Source organism: Megascapheus bottae, chromosome 1, assembly GCF_031878675.1.
Source record: "Megascapheus bottae isolate mThoBot1 chromosome 1, mThoBot2.hap1, whole genome shotgun sequence".
Taxonomy (NCBI): Eukaryota; Metazoa; Chordata; class Mammalia; order Rodentia; family Geomyidae; genus Megascapheus; species Megascapheus bottae.
The window spans coordinates 28,197,591-28,213,843 of NC_143509.1; the positions used below are offsets into that span (position 1 = coordinate 28,197,591).

Sequence of the window (16,253 nt, forward strand, 5' to 3'; positions counted from 1 at the left end):
CTGGGCAACAATGAAGTCCAAAGGCCTTGCCCAGCGATCTTCTGTCTCCTCGGGGATCCGCGGGGCCACGCCCCCACGACTGGAAACTACGCTCCACCAAGGAGGCCACGCCCCTCTACCGGAGCCAACCCGCCTTGAAACCACCCCTTGGCTGCTGAAGCCACGCCCACCACTCAAAGCCACGCCCACCGCAGAAGCCACACCCCCACACCTCCTGAACAGTCACGCACCACAGGGTAAGGACACACCCACACCGTAGAGTCCCGCCCACCTGGAGCCACGCCCCACCCGGAAGCCACGCCCATCGGACTGGAGCCACACCCATCTCCACAAATGGTTTCTCCTGAGCCTGCCTTGGCCGTGTCTGGGGCCCTGAGGACGTAGAGGGGCAGGCCTGTGGCCTTGGGATGGGGGCTCCCGGGGCCCCTCCACCCCTCTTTTCCTGCCCCAGGCCCTTCTCATCATGGCCCTCAGGACCCAACCTGCAGCTGGTTGCCCTGCACTAGGCTCAGCCATCTGAGTTCATTTGGGGTCTGTATCTTTGGGGTACAGCTGGTGTATAATCGATGCACATATTTAAAGCGCATGTTTGCCGGGGCGCAGTGCCGCACACCTGCCGTCCCAGCTGCTTGAGAGGCCGAGGCGAGTGGATCACGGGAGGCCGGGAGTTCAAGCCAGCCGGGGTGACAGGGAGACCTCGGCTGCCCGCCCCCCAGGAGCGTTCAATACCTACGCCCTCAAACTCCGTAGTTACAACCTGGGCACTTGAACTATTGGAGCTTCTCGGGCCACACATTAGGACTACAGATGTCCACCTAGCCCTCAGAGGGCGTCCAGTGGGTCCTGTCCACCCAGTGGGGACACCACCGTGGGGTACCGCGGGGTGGGGGTGAAAGGAGCTCACTGCTGCTTGACTCTGAGCCCCCACAGGTCGGCCTCCAGCCTGCTGGCTAAGCTAAGCACCCTCCTTCTATCACAGATGAGGTCCCAGAAATCCCCGCTACCTGCTAGGCTGTTTTATCCCAGGGCGACTGGGCGTGAGGGAGAAGTGAGGTTAGATTCCCAGCCTGGGGACGTAAGGGCCTTCATCTCACTCAGGGCCTTGGAGTCGGCCGGCGTCCCGCCCCTACCACGACAGCCACGCCCCTACCATATCGCCACGCCCACCACATCGTTAGCCACGCCCCGCCGCTGGAGCCACACCCACACCTCTTGGACCGCCCCGCTGCTCAAGCCACACCCCTACAGTTTGAGCCCCGCCCCACGGTGCGGGCCCCGCCCCTTCTGGCCCCGCCCCTCCAGCCACGCCCCCGGTCCTTTTGCTCCTGTGGTTTTTTTTTTTTTTACCTGGGCCGGCCTGGCTCTCGGGTTCTCAGCACCACCCAGGACTCCCTGGATACCAACTGCTCAGGGAGCACCGTGCAGAATCAGAGTGGGCCGTTGGCTGGAGTCTGGGGGCTGCCATCCCTCGCGTTTCATCACGTCCCCTGCACAGCTCCGGGGCCCCAAAACCTGCGAGCTCCGGGGGCCTCGGAAGCAGCTCCGGTAAGGGGTTGGCTCAGACAGCAAACAGATGCCAGCTATTTAAAACCCTCTGTTAACTCGTTAGACAGCTGTTTCCATCCCCGAAGCCGGCGGGATGAGAATTAAATTCATTCCCGAATTAAACACATACACACACACGACGCAGCCCGCCACCATTTGGAGGCGAAACCCGTTAGCGTGGAGGCACGCTGTGTCTTCAAGGCTGGGGACCGGATCGGGGGCCTGCGCCTGGCAAATCCCAGCCAGGCCCCGGCCTCCGGGACCCCCCGGGGCCCTGTGTCTCCATCCCTGTCCGCCGCAGTTCTCCCTGCTCCCTCCTCACCCCTCACGTCTGGATTGTCAGCACTGCCCGGGCTTTGCCTTCCTCACCTACTGTCCTGGCCTGGGCCTGTCACCTCCGTGGGGGATGTCCTCACCCCACACTCCTCCATCATCCCAGGTGATGAGGTGAGGGGTGACAGGTTCGTAAGTCGGGTTTGTGGTTTTGTCAGTCCAGGGGCTTGAACCCAGGGCCTGGGTGCTGTCCCTGAGCTCCTCAAGAGACAAGGCTAGCGCTCTACCAGGTTGAGCCACAGCACCATTTCCAGTTTTCTGCTGGTTCATTGGAGAGAAGACTTTCAAAGACTTTCCTGCCCTGGTTGGATTTGAACTGCGATCCTTAGATCTCAGCTAGGATGACAGGCCTGACCTACGGCGCTCTGCTTCAGTACTATAATTTCAATTTGGGGGTAGGATCCTCTTACTTCATATGTTCTGGCATGGGATTTGTCTGTTAGAACTTTCTGGAACGTTCCAGTGTGAATGTGCAGATGGATTCCTCTCACATTTTGCTTTAATGAGTGTAGATGATCACATGTAGCTGGAGGCTCCCATATTGGCAGATGCAGTTCTGGGGGTTCCATGGCTGCTGCTGTCTGCCAGCTCGGATCCCCTGGGGGTCCCCACTGTCTCCCCAAGTGCCTGCTGCCTTTCCAGGGCTGGCCAGCAGCCCGGGGTGCTTGGCTCCTGCCTGTGGCAGCCTGGAACAGCCTGCCGGCATCTCTGCCATGTACCTTGCAAGTTCCCGGACACCCCAGCTCCCTTCTGCTTGGGATGGGGTGGCTGTGATGTCACAGGTTCCCCACAACCCCTCAGAAGACTGTCCTCATCCACACGTTCCTTGCTCATTCTTGGGCCTCATATCTGTTCCTTTGTTTGAAGGGATGGGCTGGGGTGTGCCTTATCATTGAGCCCCACCCCCCCCCCACTTGGCTTCTTCCCTTTCCTCCCCAGCCCACTCAGAGATGCTCCCCACTTATGGCTGGTCCCCAAATCCCAGAGACCCCTCCAGCCTTGCTTCCTCCTCCTTCCCCACAGCCCTCACTATCCCTGCCCCCTATCCTGACCTCTCAGACTCACGCAGACTGCCACAGGGCCTTTGCTTATGCTGACTCCCACCCTCACAGCTCCCACCTCTATTTATGACTTATTTTCTCTGTAGTGACTTCGATTTTTTTTTGTAGTGCCTTGAGGATTTCTGTATTTTTTTTTTCCAGTCCTGGGCTTGAGCTCAGGGCTAAGCACTGTCCTTGGACTTTCTCAAGGCTAGAGCTCTACCACTTGAGCCTCAGCACCATTTCTGGCTTTTTTCTATGTATGTGGTACCAAGGAATCGAACCCGGGTCTTCGTGCATGCTAGGCAAGCACTCTACCCCTAGGCCAAACTCCCGGCCCGATTTCTGTATTTTTTATCTGCTTCGTTTCAAAATTATATTAAACTTACCAAAAAAAAAAAGGCAGAAATAACGAAATAGCAGAGTTTTGTTACCTAAGCATGAAGTGAGGCTCCAGGCCGCGGTCCAGCAGTCTCCAGCAGTCTTAAAACACCTGCACACACACTTTTGGCAGGGCTGGGCTTTGAACTCGGGACCTTGCTCTTATCAGGCAGGCGCTCTACCACTGAGCCACACAGCCTTAGCACTGAAGCCACGCCCCTACACCCAGAACCAGGCCCCTGGCGCACAAGCCACGCCCCCCACGCGAGCCACTCCCCCACCCGGAACGACACCCTAGCACAAAGCCACGCCCCCAGCTGGAGCCACGCCTCTCACCTCAAGCCACGCCCCAGCCCCGTTCCACGCTGGTTGTTTAGAGATCCGGTTAGACTCTGCCCAGGGCCTGTGCGCAGCCCAGCAGCCTTCAGCCTGGCTCCCCGCTGTAGCTGGCACGGCAGGCTCCTCCCTCCTGTCCAGCTTATGTTGTCGTGGGGTCGGGGTCTCACCTTTTCGCCTGGGCTGGCGTGGAACTTCGGCCCTCCACCTGACAGAAGTGTCACCCATCACCACCCCACTGTGCTGTGATGAGAAGGTATGTCTCCCGCCAGGTGCGGGACTCCCACCTGTCGTCCCCGCGCTAGAGAGGCCCAGGAAGAGGGCGCGTGAGTTCAAGGCCAGCCTAGGCTAGCTGAGACATCTCATCTCCGAAGCAGCCGGGGCTGGTGGAATCGCTGTCATCCCAGCTACCCCAGAAAGGTCAAGACAACCACGGTTCAGAAAGAGTAAAATCTGTGCGTGGTGTGTTATGACTGTAATCCTGGCCCAGAGCTTGATTCTGGAAAATTCAGCAGAGGAGTGTGTGTGTGTGGAAACAAAAACAGAAACAGGTGAAGAACAAGTAGGGAGGGGGGAAGGGGTGTGTCAGGCAAGCTGGGCCCTGGGAATGCACAGAGCCAAAAGTTCCAGACTGAGGACACAGCCTGTGCAAAGGCCCCGGGGGACTTGGCACGTTGGAGGAGCAGCGGAAGCAAAGGGGGAGAATCTTTGGGGTGCACGTACAGGGGTTCCCCCACTAAGGCCCGGCCCCTCCAGCAGTGTCTCTCTCTCTCTCTCTCTGGCCCTCTCCCTCCCCCCCCCTCCCGGGAGAGTAAGTGGAACCTTCAACAGAGCTGACATCACAGAGGTGAGGGGTCTGGTAGAACCCTGGTGAGGAGGGGGGTGGCGGCTGCGGATCTCAATGTCACCTGGCAGAGAGGTGGCAGGGGGGGACAGCCACCCGGAGCCCAGCTTCCCGGACGCCATGCGGGCTGGGCTGTCCCTGGGAGTCTGTCTGTCCTAGGGCCTCCGGCCACCCCGGCCCGCCCCCCGGTGGCAGCCGTCCACGTCGGTGCCCGCTCATCGGCTCCGGTGCCCGCCCGCGGCCACGGCGCGCTGGCCGGCCTGGCGAGGCCCGCGGTCCCCGGGGCCCCCGGGGCCGCCGGGGCCTAGGCGCGGGCCCGGGGCGGCCCTGCTGGTGCTGGCGCTGCTGCTGAGCGGCTCGGAGGCGGTGGTGCGCGCCGTGCTGTGGGGAAACTCGAGCTCGGTGGACTTCGCCGACCTGCCGGCCCTGTTCGGGGTCCCCCTGAGCCCGGAGGGGGTGCGCGGCTACCTGGTGGAGGCCAGGCCGGCCAACGCGTGCCAGCCGATCGAGGGACCGCGGCCGGGCAACGGCTCCCTGGGCGCCATCGCCCTGATCCGCCGTTACGACTGCGCCTTCGACCTGAAGGTGCTGCACGCGCAGAGGGCCGGGTTCGAGGCGGCCATCGTGCACAACGTGCGCTCGGACGGCCTGGTGCGCATGGCGCCGGGCTACGAGGACCTGCGGCGGCAGATCGCCATCCCGGCCGTGTTCGTGGGCGAGGCGGCCTCGCAGGACCTGCGCGTCATCCTGCGCTGCGACAAGTCGGCCCACGTGTGGCTGCTGCCCGACGCCCCGGCCTGCGCGGCCGACGCGGCCGCCGCCGCCGCCGCCGCCGCCGCCGCCGCCCGGCGCCCCGCGCTCGCGCTCGCCTGGCTGCTGGGCCGCGCGCTGGCGCTCGGCGCCTCGGCGCTGCTGCTGGCGCGGCGCCTGTGGCTGGGCCTGGAGGCCTGGAGGGGCGGGGCGCGCGCCGCGCCTGCGCAGTCCGCGCCGCCCGCGCCGCCCGCGCCGCCCGCGCCGCCGCCGCCGCCGTCGCCGCCGCTGCTGCTGCCCGGCCACAAGGCCCAGGTGCAGGTGTTCACGCGCCTGCGCGATCTGTGCGCCATCTGCCTGGACGAGTACGAGGAGGGCGAGCGCCTCAAGATCCTGCCCTGCTCCCACGCCTACCACTGCCGCTGCATCGACCCCTGGTTCGCCCTGGCCGCCCAGCGCGCCTGCCCCATGTGCAAGCAGTCCGTGGCCAGCACCCAGGACGGCTCCGATTCGGCCGTCGACAGCCTGGGTGGGGACGAGGATCAGGACGCCCCGTCCCTGCCCGGACACCCGCCTCCCATCTGGGCCATCCAGGCCCAGCTGCGCTCCCGCAGGCTGGAGCTGCTGGCCCGGGCCGGCCCCCGGCCCCGCTGCAGCTCCACGTCCTTGGGGATGGCCGACAACGTGGCTTCCTCGGATGGGTCCCCGCGAGCCTCCTGACACGGGCCTCTGCCCCAGAACCCCCCCTCGACACATTCACACACGCACACACACGCACACGCACACGCACACGGCTCCGGATGGGGACACAGGCAGGGGTGGGAGCGTGGTGAGAATAATAAAAGGAAAAAGTGGGTTTGAATGTCCACCGTGGCCTTTCCGTTGCTGTCAAGGTGGATGTACCGAGGGATGGCTGGATCGCCCGCAGCCAGGGTGTGCTAGGAGGAGGAGGAGGAGGACCAAGCCGGGCCTGTCCTTCCTGCCCCCTGTGTGTGTGTGGTGTGTGTGTGTGTAGGGGGCCTGTCCTTCCTGTCCCCTGTGTGGTGTGTGTGTGTGTGTGTGTGTGTGTGTGTGGAGGGTGTCAATGGCTGCTGGGCCCATTCACATGGATTGGCCACGAGGCAGTCACATGGCCAGCCCTGGCCTAAAGGGTGGTGGGGGAAGAATAATTTTTAGCTCAGTAAAACCCAGGGGGGGGGGTCCTTTAGCATGGACAAACTGCCATAAGGTAATACACATTTGAGCCTGCCATCCCAGCTACTCAGGAAGTTGAGAGCTGAGCATCGCAGTTCCAGACCAGCCCCGGGCAGGAAACTCACCTCCAGTGAACCAGCAAAGAGCTAGAAGTGGAGCTGCAAGCGGCAGAGCACCAGCCTTCAGGAAGACATAACAAGAACCTCCGGGACACTGCCCAGGCCCTGACAGCCAGCTCCGGGCCCGAGGCACACAGTCTTATTGAGCGGTGAGAGAGCCCTGGTCACCAGAGAGGCACATCAGCCCGGCCGGAGCTCTCCTGTGCGCCTGGCCAGAGGAGCCATTCCACCGTCCAGCCATCCCCGGGCCTCAGTTTCCCCACCTGCCCAGTTCATGCCCGCTGTGTTCTCTATACAGGAACCGTGTTGAACCTAGCATCGGCCATCTAAGTGTCCAGGCCGGAAGCTTGCTATCTCAGGGCAGGAAATCCGGGTGTCTACCTGGAGGTGGCGGCTTGTACGCTGAGTGGGAAGTGAGGTGGCACTGGCTGCATCCAGGCGTGTTTAACAAGTGTATACGGAAGCTCCCCGCCTCTGCTCGGGACTGGCCGGCCCCCCCATTCCGAGGCACCTCCTCCCGGCGGTCTCAGCTTCCCTTCTCCCCCAACAGCCCAGCCCCGGCTCCTTTCCAGCCGCCTCCGGGAACCATAATGGCTGCCAAACACTCACAATCTGCTCAGGGCCGGCCTGTGCCAGCCTCGTGCCCCTGCCACACTGCCAATCCCGTGAGCTCAGCCAAGGGAGCCCCTTCCTGCCGGCCATGCAGGGCCAGCTGCATTGGCCTGGGGGAGAAACTGAGGCTCAGCAGGGAACTTGGAGCTGGCAGGGTTCTGTGCTCCTCCCTTCATAACTTTACAGCTTGGGCCAGGTTCCTGGGGACGCCCAGAGAGACGAGGAAGGATTCCCCAGTTCCTGCACTGGCAGAGACCAGAGACCCCAGATTTGAGCCTTTGAGGTGCTGCAGAGAAATATTCTGCATGCCCAGAACTAGGGGCCTCCACAGTAGGCCCCTGGCTGCCCCAAGAGGTAGAAGCAGGAGTAGAAGCAGCCCGGGGGCCCACAGAGCCCCATGTACCCCATTATCCATGGGTCAAAGACCAGAAGCATCATGAAGATTTGAGCACAGGAAGGTCTGGGGGATGCGGGAGCAGCAGGTGCAAAGGCCCTGGGGCAGGACACATGGCAGAAGCCAAGATGGCTCCCTCAGTGAGAGCCCAGAAGAAAGTCAAGGACCTGAGTGGAAAAGCAGGGACTCTCAAGAGCAACCAGGAACGTGGAAGCTTTGTTTTCAATCACAGGGAAAACCGTCTTTAGTTCACTGCACTCTCTGTGGCATGGGCAACCAGCTGTGCAAACACCACCACAGAGCAGCGTCCCCAGGGCCTCCTAAGTGCTGGGCTCTCATCGTCACTTCCATGAGACGATTCATGGACTCAGTGCCCGGTGAAGGGTCCTAGAGCTGACCCCTGAGGGCTCCGAGGGGGACACCGTAATGGACCCCACCAAATGGCCTGGATTCTTTCATCCACGTGGCACTGTCAGGGGTGAAGAGCTCCTGTGAGCCGGGGCCAGTGGCTCATGCCTGGGATCCCAGCCACTCAGCGGCTGAGATCCAAGATAACAGTTCAAAGCCAGCCTGGGCACAAAAGTCCATGAGACTCATCGTCAATTATACTTTAAAACAAAAGAGCCAGGGCCAGGAGTTTGGCCTAGTGGTTAAAGTGCTTGCCTATCATGCATGAAGACCCGGGTTCGATTCCTTGGTACCACATACATAGAAAAAAGCCGGAAGTGGTGCTGAGGCTCAAGTGGTAGAGCTCTAGCCTTGAGAAAGTCCAAGGACAGTGCTCAGGCCCTGAGCTCAAGCCCAGGACTGGACACTCAAAAAAAGCCAGAAAAGGAGCTGTGGCTCAGGTGAGAGAGTGGGACAGAGCTCAAGCCCTGAGTTCAAACCCCTGGATGGGCCCACACCCGTGTACGCATGCACGCACACGTGTATATAGGCATGCACACACGTGTGTATATGTATACCATACGCGTGCATGAGCCCCTCCCTCGTCAGGGCTGCGTGGTACTCCACCCAGGCTCTGCCCACCCCGTCCCAGCCAGGGTGAGATGCCCGGTGCCCGGGAGACCGGCTAGGGCAGCAGGGGCCCATGACGGCTGCGAGCATCCCAAGCCCTGGGCTCAGGCCCCGCCCTCCACTCCTGGGCCCTAGGCGCCAATCCTCATTTCTGGCTCCGCCCTACATCTATCCCGGCCCCTCCCCTCATCTCCACACGGCCCACTCCAGATGCTGGCCTTCTGACGCGACCACGCCCTCAAAACAAGACCACGCCCGCTCCCTTCACCCGGACACGCCCACCCTCCCTGGCCCACGGCCCTGCCCCTACAATCTAGCCCCGCCCCTTCCTTGGCCACGCCCCATCCAAGACCACGCCCCTCACCGTGACCACACCCCACCCAGGGGCTCCGCCCTGTGCCGTGGCCCCGCCCGCCGCCGGGCCCCGCCCCGGGCCCCGCCCAGGGCCCCGCCCCACCGCCTCCTGGCCCGGCCTGCGGAGGACGTTCCCCAGAACAGATGGCTGCCTTCCTTGCCCAGCTCTGCCAGTTAATTACCGCCGCCTGTAATTAAACTTCCCACAAATTAGCTGTCAGCTGCGCTAAAGGGAGCCGTCCCTCTCAAATGCCACCTTGACTTGCTGAGTTGTGAGCCTTGTCGACAAAATAATTAACGGCGGAGGGAGGCAACCAAACTTCCGAGCCCCTTCCTCCCCCTCCCCCCGGGGCCGCCCCCCAAAGCCAAGGACGCCCAGATGGGGTGCGGGAATGCAAGGGTTTCAGGAATTCATGCTTGTCATTGTGGAAAGAGCCTTTACTGAGCATCTACTGTGTGCCAGCGTGGTGCTGGGAGCAGGACCAGCACACGAGGTTGAGTCTGTCTCCCTGGACTGCCATCCTCAGCAGGCGCAAAGGCCCTGGGGCAGGGCAGAGCCTGGAAGAGCAGCCAGACCTCCCTGCTGGAACAGGTGAGGGGAGGGCACAGAGGAAGGAGGGGACGGGAAGGGGGTGGGGGGTCGTGCAGAAACCGGTGGACTGCAGGGAGGACTTGGGGTTTGACCCAGAGAGGTGGGAGCCAATGAGAGGGGGAGGGGGAGGGAGGGACTGGACTCTGGGCCAGGCTGAGGCCTCTGCCCTGTTTCAGGTGCCATGATGGAACTAGACTAAGCAGGAGAAGGAGGAGGGGACAAGTCTCAGGATGGCATGGGTGGTCGGGAAGGGGAGGAGGCCGGAGCAGGAGGCAGGCAGGTCTCCCACAGGTCTGACTCGGGGTCGGAGGTCAATCTCAGGTCTCCATGTGTGGCACCGTGGGTCGTGGGTCGTCGGGTGGTGGTGGTGTGACTCCGGTGAAGTAGCCTGCCAGGGTGCTGGAGGGGGAAAGGCAGTGACAACAGCAGACCCGAATTCAGGGGAGAGGGCCGGCAGGTGGCCAGGCCGGCACAGGGTGTTCGTATTAAATAATACTCCCGTGGGGTGACCCCTCTCAGCCCCCACAAAACCACGGCGAGGAAACTCACTCTGAGGCAGACGGAAAAGACTAACTCTCCTCCCTCCCTCCCTCCCTCCCTCTCTCGCTCCCCCCCCTCTCTCTCCACACAAAAACTACATGCCTGAGGCAGTTTTTCGGGGTGCCAGGGAAGCTGGGTGTCGGGGCGACAGCAGATGTATGTATTTGTCAAAACTTCCCCAACTGTGTCCTCCAATTATGCCTCAATAAAACAGATCCAGAGCGTGGGGCGGGGCGGGGGGGGGGTGCCAACACTCCTGCTCCGTGCTGGCTCGGCCCTCTCCTGCCAGCGGGAAGGCAAATGGCACAGTCTGTGCCTGGCATCTCCACCCGCCCGGCCGCGCCTCCCGAGTGAGCGTTGACCCGAGCGAAGCCAGGACGCTTCCTGCCGCTGTCGGCCACACAGGAGCGAGCCAGGGACGGACACAGCACCCCGGGGTCCAGCCAGGCACTGGAACACGACGCAGCCCTGAAAAAGGGAGGAGGTGTGGAGACGGGCGGTGTGTGATGGGTGTCGTTCTGGTGATGGAAGCCGGCGTCCCGAGGTGCTGTCCTCCAGGCTTCCTGAGCACCCCATGTGTCAGATGGGAGGTGGCACCGATGGGGGGATGGTGCACGTATGTAATTTGGGGGAGAAAGGGCTCTGCCCAGGCTGGAGGTGCTGCTCTCTCCCGGCCCTCAGTGTCACCCCCAGCGCTGCCAGGAACAAAAGACACATGAATGCCCGGGCGTGGTGGTTCCCACCTGGAAGCCCGGCTCTCAGGAGGCTGGGCAGGGGGGCCTCGCTTCCATCAGCCTGGCTTGAGCTGCTCAGCCGCACCCTGGCTCAAACCCGCAGCGCCCACCCCGCCACCCAGGACAGCGATTTGTCCCTTTGGATGTAAAACAAATTCAACAAGTAACTCCCTCCCCCCTCCCCAAACCCCCTCCCCCATCCCCCCCCATCGACCTGAACCGCACTTGACTGCGGCAACCTGGAGGGAGACCCTGCTGAAATTCCCCCTGCAGAACGGAGTCTCTGGCTGGGCCCCTCCCCTGCCCTCCCCTCCCCTCCCCCTGTCCCCCCCCTTGCTCTTGTGCTGGGGTTTGGTGCCAGTGCCCCAGGAGGTACTGTCAGCTCCCCAGAAGGACACAATCCACACCTCGCCTCAAGGTCGCCCATAATGTAAAAACTGGCCAAGAAGACTGGAGGGGGTGGGGGCACAGGGTCTCCTTGGCTGGAGACTGCAGTGCAGAGGGGGGGCATGCCCCCCTGCGCCCCAGGTAAGGGGCCGGTGGAGCTTCACCACTAGCTTGTGGGGGACCCTTCGTACTTGTGGGGGTCCTGGGCCCCTCGGGCTGGGGATGGGGATGGGATGTGGAGAGGTGGGGAGGGTGAGGAGGGGAGGGGGAGGGGTGGAGATGAAGATGGGGAGGGGTGGGGAGGGGAGGGGGAGGGGTGGAGATGAAGATGGGGAGGGGTGGGGAGGGGAGGGGCAGGGGTGGAGATGAAGATGGGGAGGGGTGGGGAAGGGAGGGGGAGGGGTGGAGATGAGGAGGGGGAGGGGTGGGATGTGGAGGGGAGAGGGAGGAGGGGGATGGGAGGATCTCCCCCCCTCCGCCCCACAGGGCTGCAGGCGCCAGCGCCCCGCCTCCCCGGGGCTGAGCAAGAGTGGCTCCACGCCAGAGCCAATGGGAACGCGGGAGAAGGCATTACCTCATCAGGCAGCGCAGCCATTGGCTGCGGGCTCCTGGTGGGCGGGCGCTGGTCCGCAGAGCCGGAGTGAGAAGCTGCCTGCCAGGGGGAGGAGCGGAGGGGGGAGGGGAGGGGGCGGAGGGGAGGGGGAGGCTCTGCAGTCTCTGCAGGGCTGCATGTTGTGTTCGGGACATTCTTGGGTCCTCTTGCCTGCCCCGGCCAGGGACAATCTTGGGGTGCAAGGGCATCAGAAGTGACACGTGACTCTGTCCTCCCCCGGCAGCCCCTCCCCACCCTCTCATCGCCGGGCCCCTCCCCCAGCAGCCCCCAAGGCAGTGCTGACAGGTGCCCCCACCCCGAGTCAAACACTGCCCTACACCCCACAGAACTCCAGGGTGCTCACGTCAGCCACAGAAGCCCTGGCAGGGGACCCCACTGCCCCCCACACCGCCCTGAGCTTCCTACTAGCCCGGCACTGTCTCAGGAGGGGGGGTCAAAACCAACCTAGGGTGCAGAGTCCGGGGCGCTGTCCGCAGGTGGCTCTGTCCAGGAGGTGGGGGGACGAGCCTGGGGCGTGTGCAGGGCCTGGCTACAGATATGGAGGAGCCACACCCCGGGGGGCCAGCCAGGGCCAGGACAAAAGTACAGCAGATGGCAAAGGCAGACCCGTTACCCTGCGGGGGTGGGGTGGGCTGGGGGCGAGAAGGGGCCTCAGCCAGGGAGGGTCTCACCAGAGGGGCAGAGGCTTCCAGAGATTTAAGCTGTGGGGTGGGGGAAGACAGCTCAGCCTCAGCCTGTGTAAAGGCCCTGGGGCAGGAGGGAGCTTGGCCAGTGGTCCAAGCAAGGAAGAGCTAGTTTGGCTGGAGGGGATGAGGGAGGGGCAGAGAGGGACAAGAAGGTGGTGTGGGGGCCCTTGGGTGGGGGGAGCTGCAGAGAGGTGAGTTTCAGCCTGAGGGAGGTGGAAGCCATGAGATGCTGTGGGCTGGGGGAGCAGGAGAAGAGTATCCATTGTAGCCTGCAGGCCAGGGCCCCCATCACCAGCTGAGTTCAGGACTCCAGAACCTGCAGCCCTCCTCTTTCCCCATTGGCCCAGCCCCTGGCGCCCCCGCAGGCGTCATTAGCCTGAAGCTGGCCTGGCTCCCCGCAGACACACCCCAGGCCGCCCCTGGCCGAGCCCCTTTTGACTAACAGCCATTAGATTAATGGCCCAGCACTGCTGCATTTACTTCCAAGCCTCTGCAAACTAAATGTTCCCGTGTAATTATAATTACAGACGTGTTCCTGAGTGAGGAGGCAGCGCAGGCCTCCTTCTCCTCCTCCTCCTCCTCCTCCTCTTCCTCCTCTGCCCCTCCTCTTCCTGCTCCCCCCCTCTTCCTGCTCCCCCCCTCCACACTTTTCTGCTGGAATACTTATTCTCTACCTGTCTCTATGGCTGCTCTTTAGATTTTTCCCCGTCTTTCTACATTCCACCTCATTTCAATTTCTTCATCTTTATTTACATTTTTACCCCTCTTTTGCTCTCTGTCTCTATTGCTTCGACGCTGGTATTTACTGTGTAGCTCCGCCTGGCCTGGCCTGGACCGCTCCATCCTGCCGCAGCCTCCCCCGTGCTGAGATCGCAGGCATGTGCTACCAGCTGCCATGCGTGGCTGTTGTCTCTCTCCGTTCCTTCCTCCTTGGAACAAGGGCCTGCTTCTTCGTTATTGTTGTGGTTTGTGGGGCTTGAACTCAGGACCTGGGCGCTGTCCCTGAGCTCTTTTGCTTGGGTCTAGTGCTCTACCCCCTTTGACCTGCAGCTCCACTTCCGGTGTTCTGGTGTTCATTGGAGATGGGAGTCGGTGCCAGCTGGGCACTGGTGCCTCACACCTAGCTACTTAGGAGGCTGCGATCTGAGGATTGCAGTTCAAAGCCAGGCTCCAGCATGAAAAGCACCAGAAAATGGGCAATGTCACTAGAGCTCTAGCCCTTGAGCTGAAGAGCTCAGGGACAGTGCCCAGGCCCAGAGTTCAAGCCCCACAAACAACAACAGCAACAAAGAGTTTCCCAGACCTTCTTAACCCTGGCTAGCTTTGAACTGCAATCCTCAGATCTCAACCCTCTGAGTAGCTAGAATGTCCCTTTTATTCACTCGGCTCTGTCCCCAGTTCAGATCCAGAAATAGACTGGCCAGGGACGGCAGGGAGGCCCTCGGGGGTAACTCTGCCTGTCTCAAAGCCAGCCTTGACTGCTGAGTCCCTGGGTGGCATTGAAGGCTGGGATGCTTCCCAGCAGGGACAGAAGCCTCCATTATGAGTCCAGGCCCCGGGGCGGGGGCTGCCCCTCTATCTGCCAACCCCAAGATCACACAGCTGTGCCCGGGGCCTGCACACGCAGTCAGAGAGTGAGTCTGCATGCTGGTGGAGCACACGTGGCCTCTTGAGGGCAGTGCTGAGCTGGGCATGGCCCAGGGTGTCCTCCCCTCTTTCCCAGACCTCAGTTTCCCCCATACAAGGAAGGTCCAGACATCTATCCAGCGTGGTGGAGGAGCCATGTCCTCTCCCCATGCATTCTGGGCTTGGGCCAAGGTGGGACTGTGGGGCTCTGGCTTCTGCCCATCTGGAAGCTCAGTCCAAACGAGGGCTTCCCTTCTGGGGAAAGGGGCCATGGGTGCCAGGATGGCACCAGGCTCAAGGCTGCCTCTGGGAACTGGTGCCAGGGGTGGGTGAGTCTCATGGAAGGAGGGTTGGTTTGGGGTTTCCTGGCCTGCTTGACCCCACCACCTGCTCAGTGCCTGGTCCCCAGAGCATCCCTCCCGCCCTGCTGCTCTGCCTGGGGTAGGACACCCCCGCTCCCCGTCTCTGTCCCCCTGGCACCAGCCTGGTCCCTCTCACAGTCCACGGTTCTCTAGAACCTTTGGAGCTAAGCCCAATTCTTGTCACCACTGAAACACAAGAAGATGGAGGTCCAGGGGCCATGTGAGCAGGTGGCCCCCAACTTAGCAGTGATGGTGACACAGGTGTGAACCCAGCTCAGGTGACCCCGGCCTTCCGCACACCTGACAGCCAGGTCAGCCTGGAGCCCTGGCTTCGGCCGCACCAGGCCAGGCTGGGCTGGCAGACGCTCTGTGAGCGCGGCTGTCAGCGGCTCCTCGGGCCCTGATAAATCGGGAGAATTAAAACCCAATTTAGAGGGAAATCTCTAAATAGGTCTGTGTTGTGTTTTGTGCCTGTTCCCCCCCCCCCCCGGCCCCGTCTTTTCCTTCCCTGCTGTCCCTGGCTGGGTAATGTATTCTAGATCAGAGGCTGACTTAATTGAATTTAAAAGCAGGTATTACATCTGCACCTTGTAAGCGGACACGCGTGCCCGATACGGCGGAGCTGCAGCGGTGTCATCATGTCCCAGCACTCAGAGTCTTCACCCACCAAACCAGAGGGGGTTCTGCCAGGTTCAGCCATGGGGGGGAGGGCATGCCCACGATTCAGGGGTGAATCCAGGTGTCTGCTCGTTCTTTATGCGTTGTGCTTGAACTCAAGGTCTGGCTGCTGTTGCTTCATCTTTCTAGGTCAAAGCTGGTCACTGGAGATAAGCGTCCATTGACTTTCCTACCCGGGCTGGCTTTGAACTACGGTCCTCAGATCTCAGCCTCCTGAGAAGCTGGGATTCCAGGCACCAGTCACCAGCTCCTGATCTACGGTTCATCCATCCCTGTCCTGCCTCTCAAGCTCTTCCTGGCTTCCTGCTGGTCCCACCCCAACCAGCAAACCAACCAAGCCAAACTCAGTTGCTCAGCCGCGCCCCCAACAAAACCACGCACCTGTCACGCCCCACCAGCAAGCTACAGCCTGTGGCCTCTGCCTCACCCCAACCATTCCAGCCAGGCCCCAGCCACACCCAGCCAGCAGGGCCATACCAACCAGTCACTTAGCACGTCCACGCCCCCTTATCAACCCACCAATCATAGCCAGCTAACATGACACGCCCCAGCCACACCCACACCAAGCCACGCCCACAAGCAGGACCACACCCACAAGCAGGGCCACGCCCGGCTTCCTGACCACGCCCTTCCTCTGGTCCTATCTTCCCTTTGGTCCTGCAGGAGCCTGCCTGGTTCTGAGCTCCCAGCTCTGTTCACATTAGCCTGAAGTCTAACTGGAGACGACTTGATCAGTATCATCTCTGTCTTTTCAAATGATAATTTGTTGAGAGGGTGCTAGTTCTGGTGACTGAACTCAGGGCCTGGGCTCTGTCCCTGTTTCTAAATACTCACTCATGGGTATTTAGTCCATTTGTTTTGCCCTACAAACTTTGTTGCTACGTAGTTTCCAAAAATGTTTTCTAGATTCCAAGCAAAACCTATAGCCAACAAACAGGACCAACTTCCACTCCCCGACTCCCAGTGTGGGATGCTCCCATCTCCACAAATAAGCAGGGTGCTAGCCATTTCTGCACACAAGTACTCGTCTCTGTGGGCCAAGAGTTCTTTGCCTCGAGCTTAATATCCTCCAAGTTTGTGACATTGAGGTATGTGGGCAGGCCTTTTTCAAGGCTG

The 16,253-nt window shown here is 61.6% G+C and overlaps 1 protein-coding gene across 1 annotated transcript; it reads left to right on the forward strand.

Moving 5' to 3' along the window:
* Positions 1-10: 10 nt before the first annotated feature.
* Znrf4 (zinc and ring finger 4) lies at positions 11-6,095 on the forward strand. The gene is made up of 6 exons (XM_090329010.1): positions 11-236; positions 1,496-1,545; positions 1,747-1,992; positions 2,427-2,660; positions 4,639-5,472; positions 5,539-6,095. Exons 1-6 carry the CDS (start codon positions 11-13, stop codon positions 5,947-5,949), a joined length of 2,001 nt encoding a protein of 666 aa, XP_090185136.1. The 3' UTR covers positions 5,950-6,095.
* Positions 6,096-16,253: the final 10,158 nt, after the last annotated feature.

Bases quoted from the DNA above. Each gene is read 5' to 3' on its own strand.
- Znrf4 (XM_090329010.1), top strand. From the start codon at position 11: ATGAAGTCCAAAGGCCTTGCCCAGCGATCTTCTGTCTCCTCGGGGATC. The intron at 237-1,495 runs GTAAGGACACAC...TCCCCTGCACAG, and splicing joins GAACAGTCACGCACCACAGG to CTCCGGGGCCCCAAAACCTG. The intron at 5,473-5,538 runs GCGCCGCCCGCG...CCCGGCCACAAG, and splicing joins CTGCGCAGTCCGCGCCGCCC to GCCCAGGTGCAGGTGTTCAC.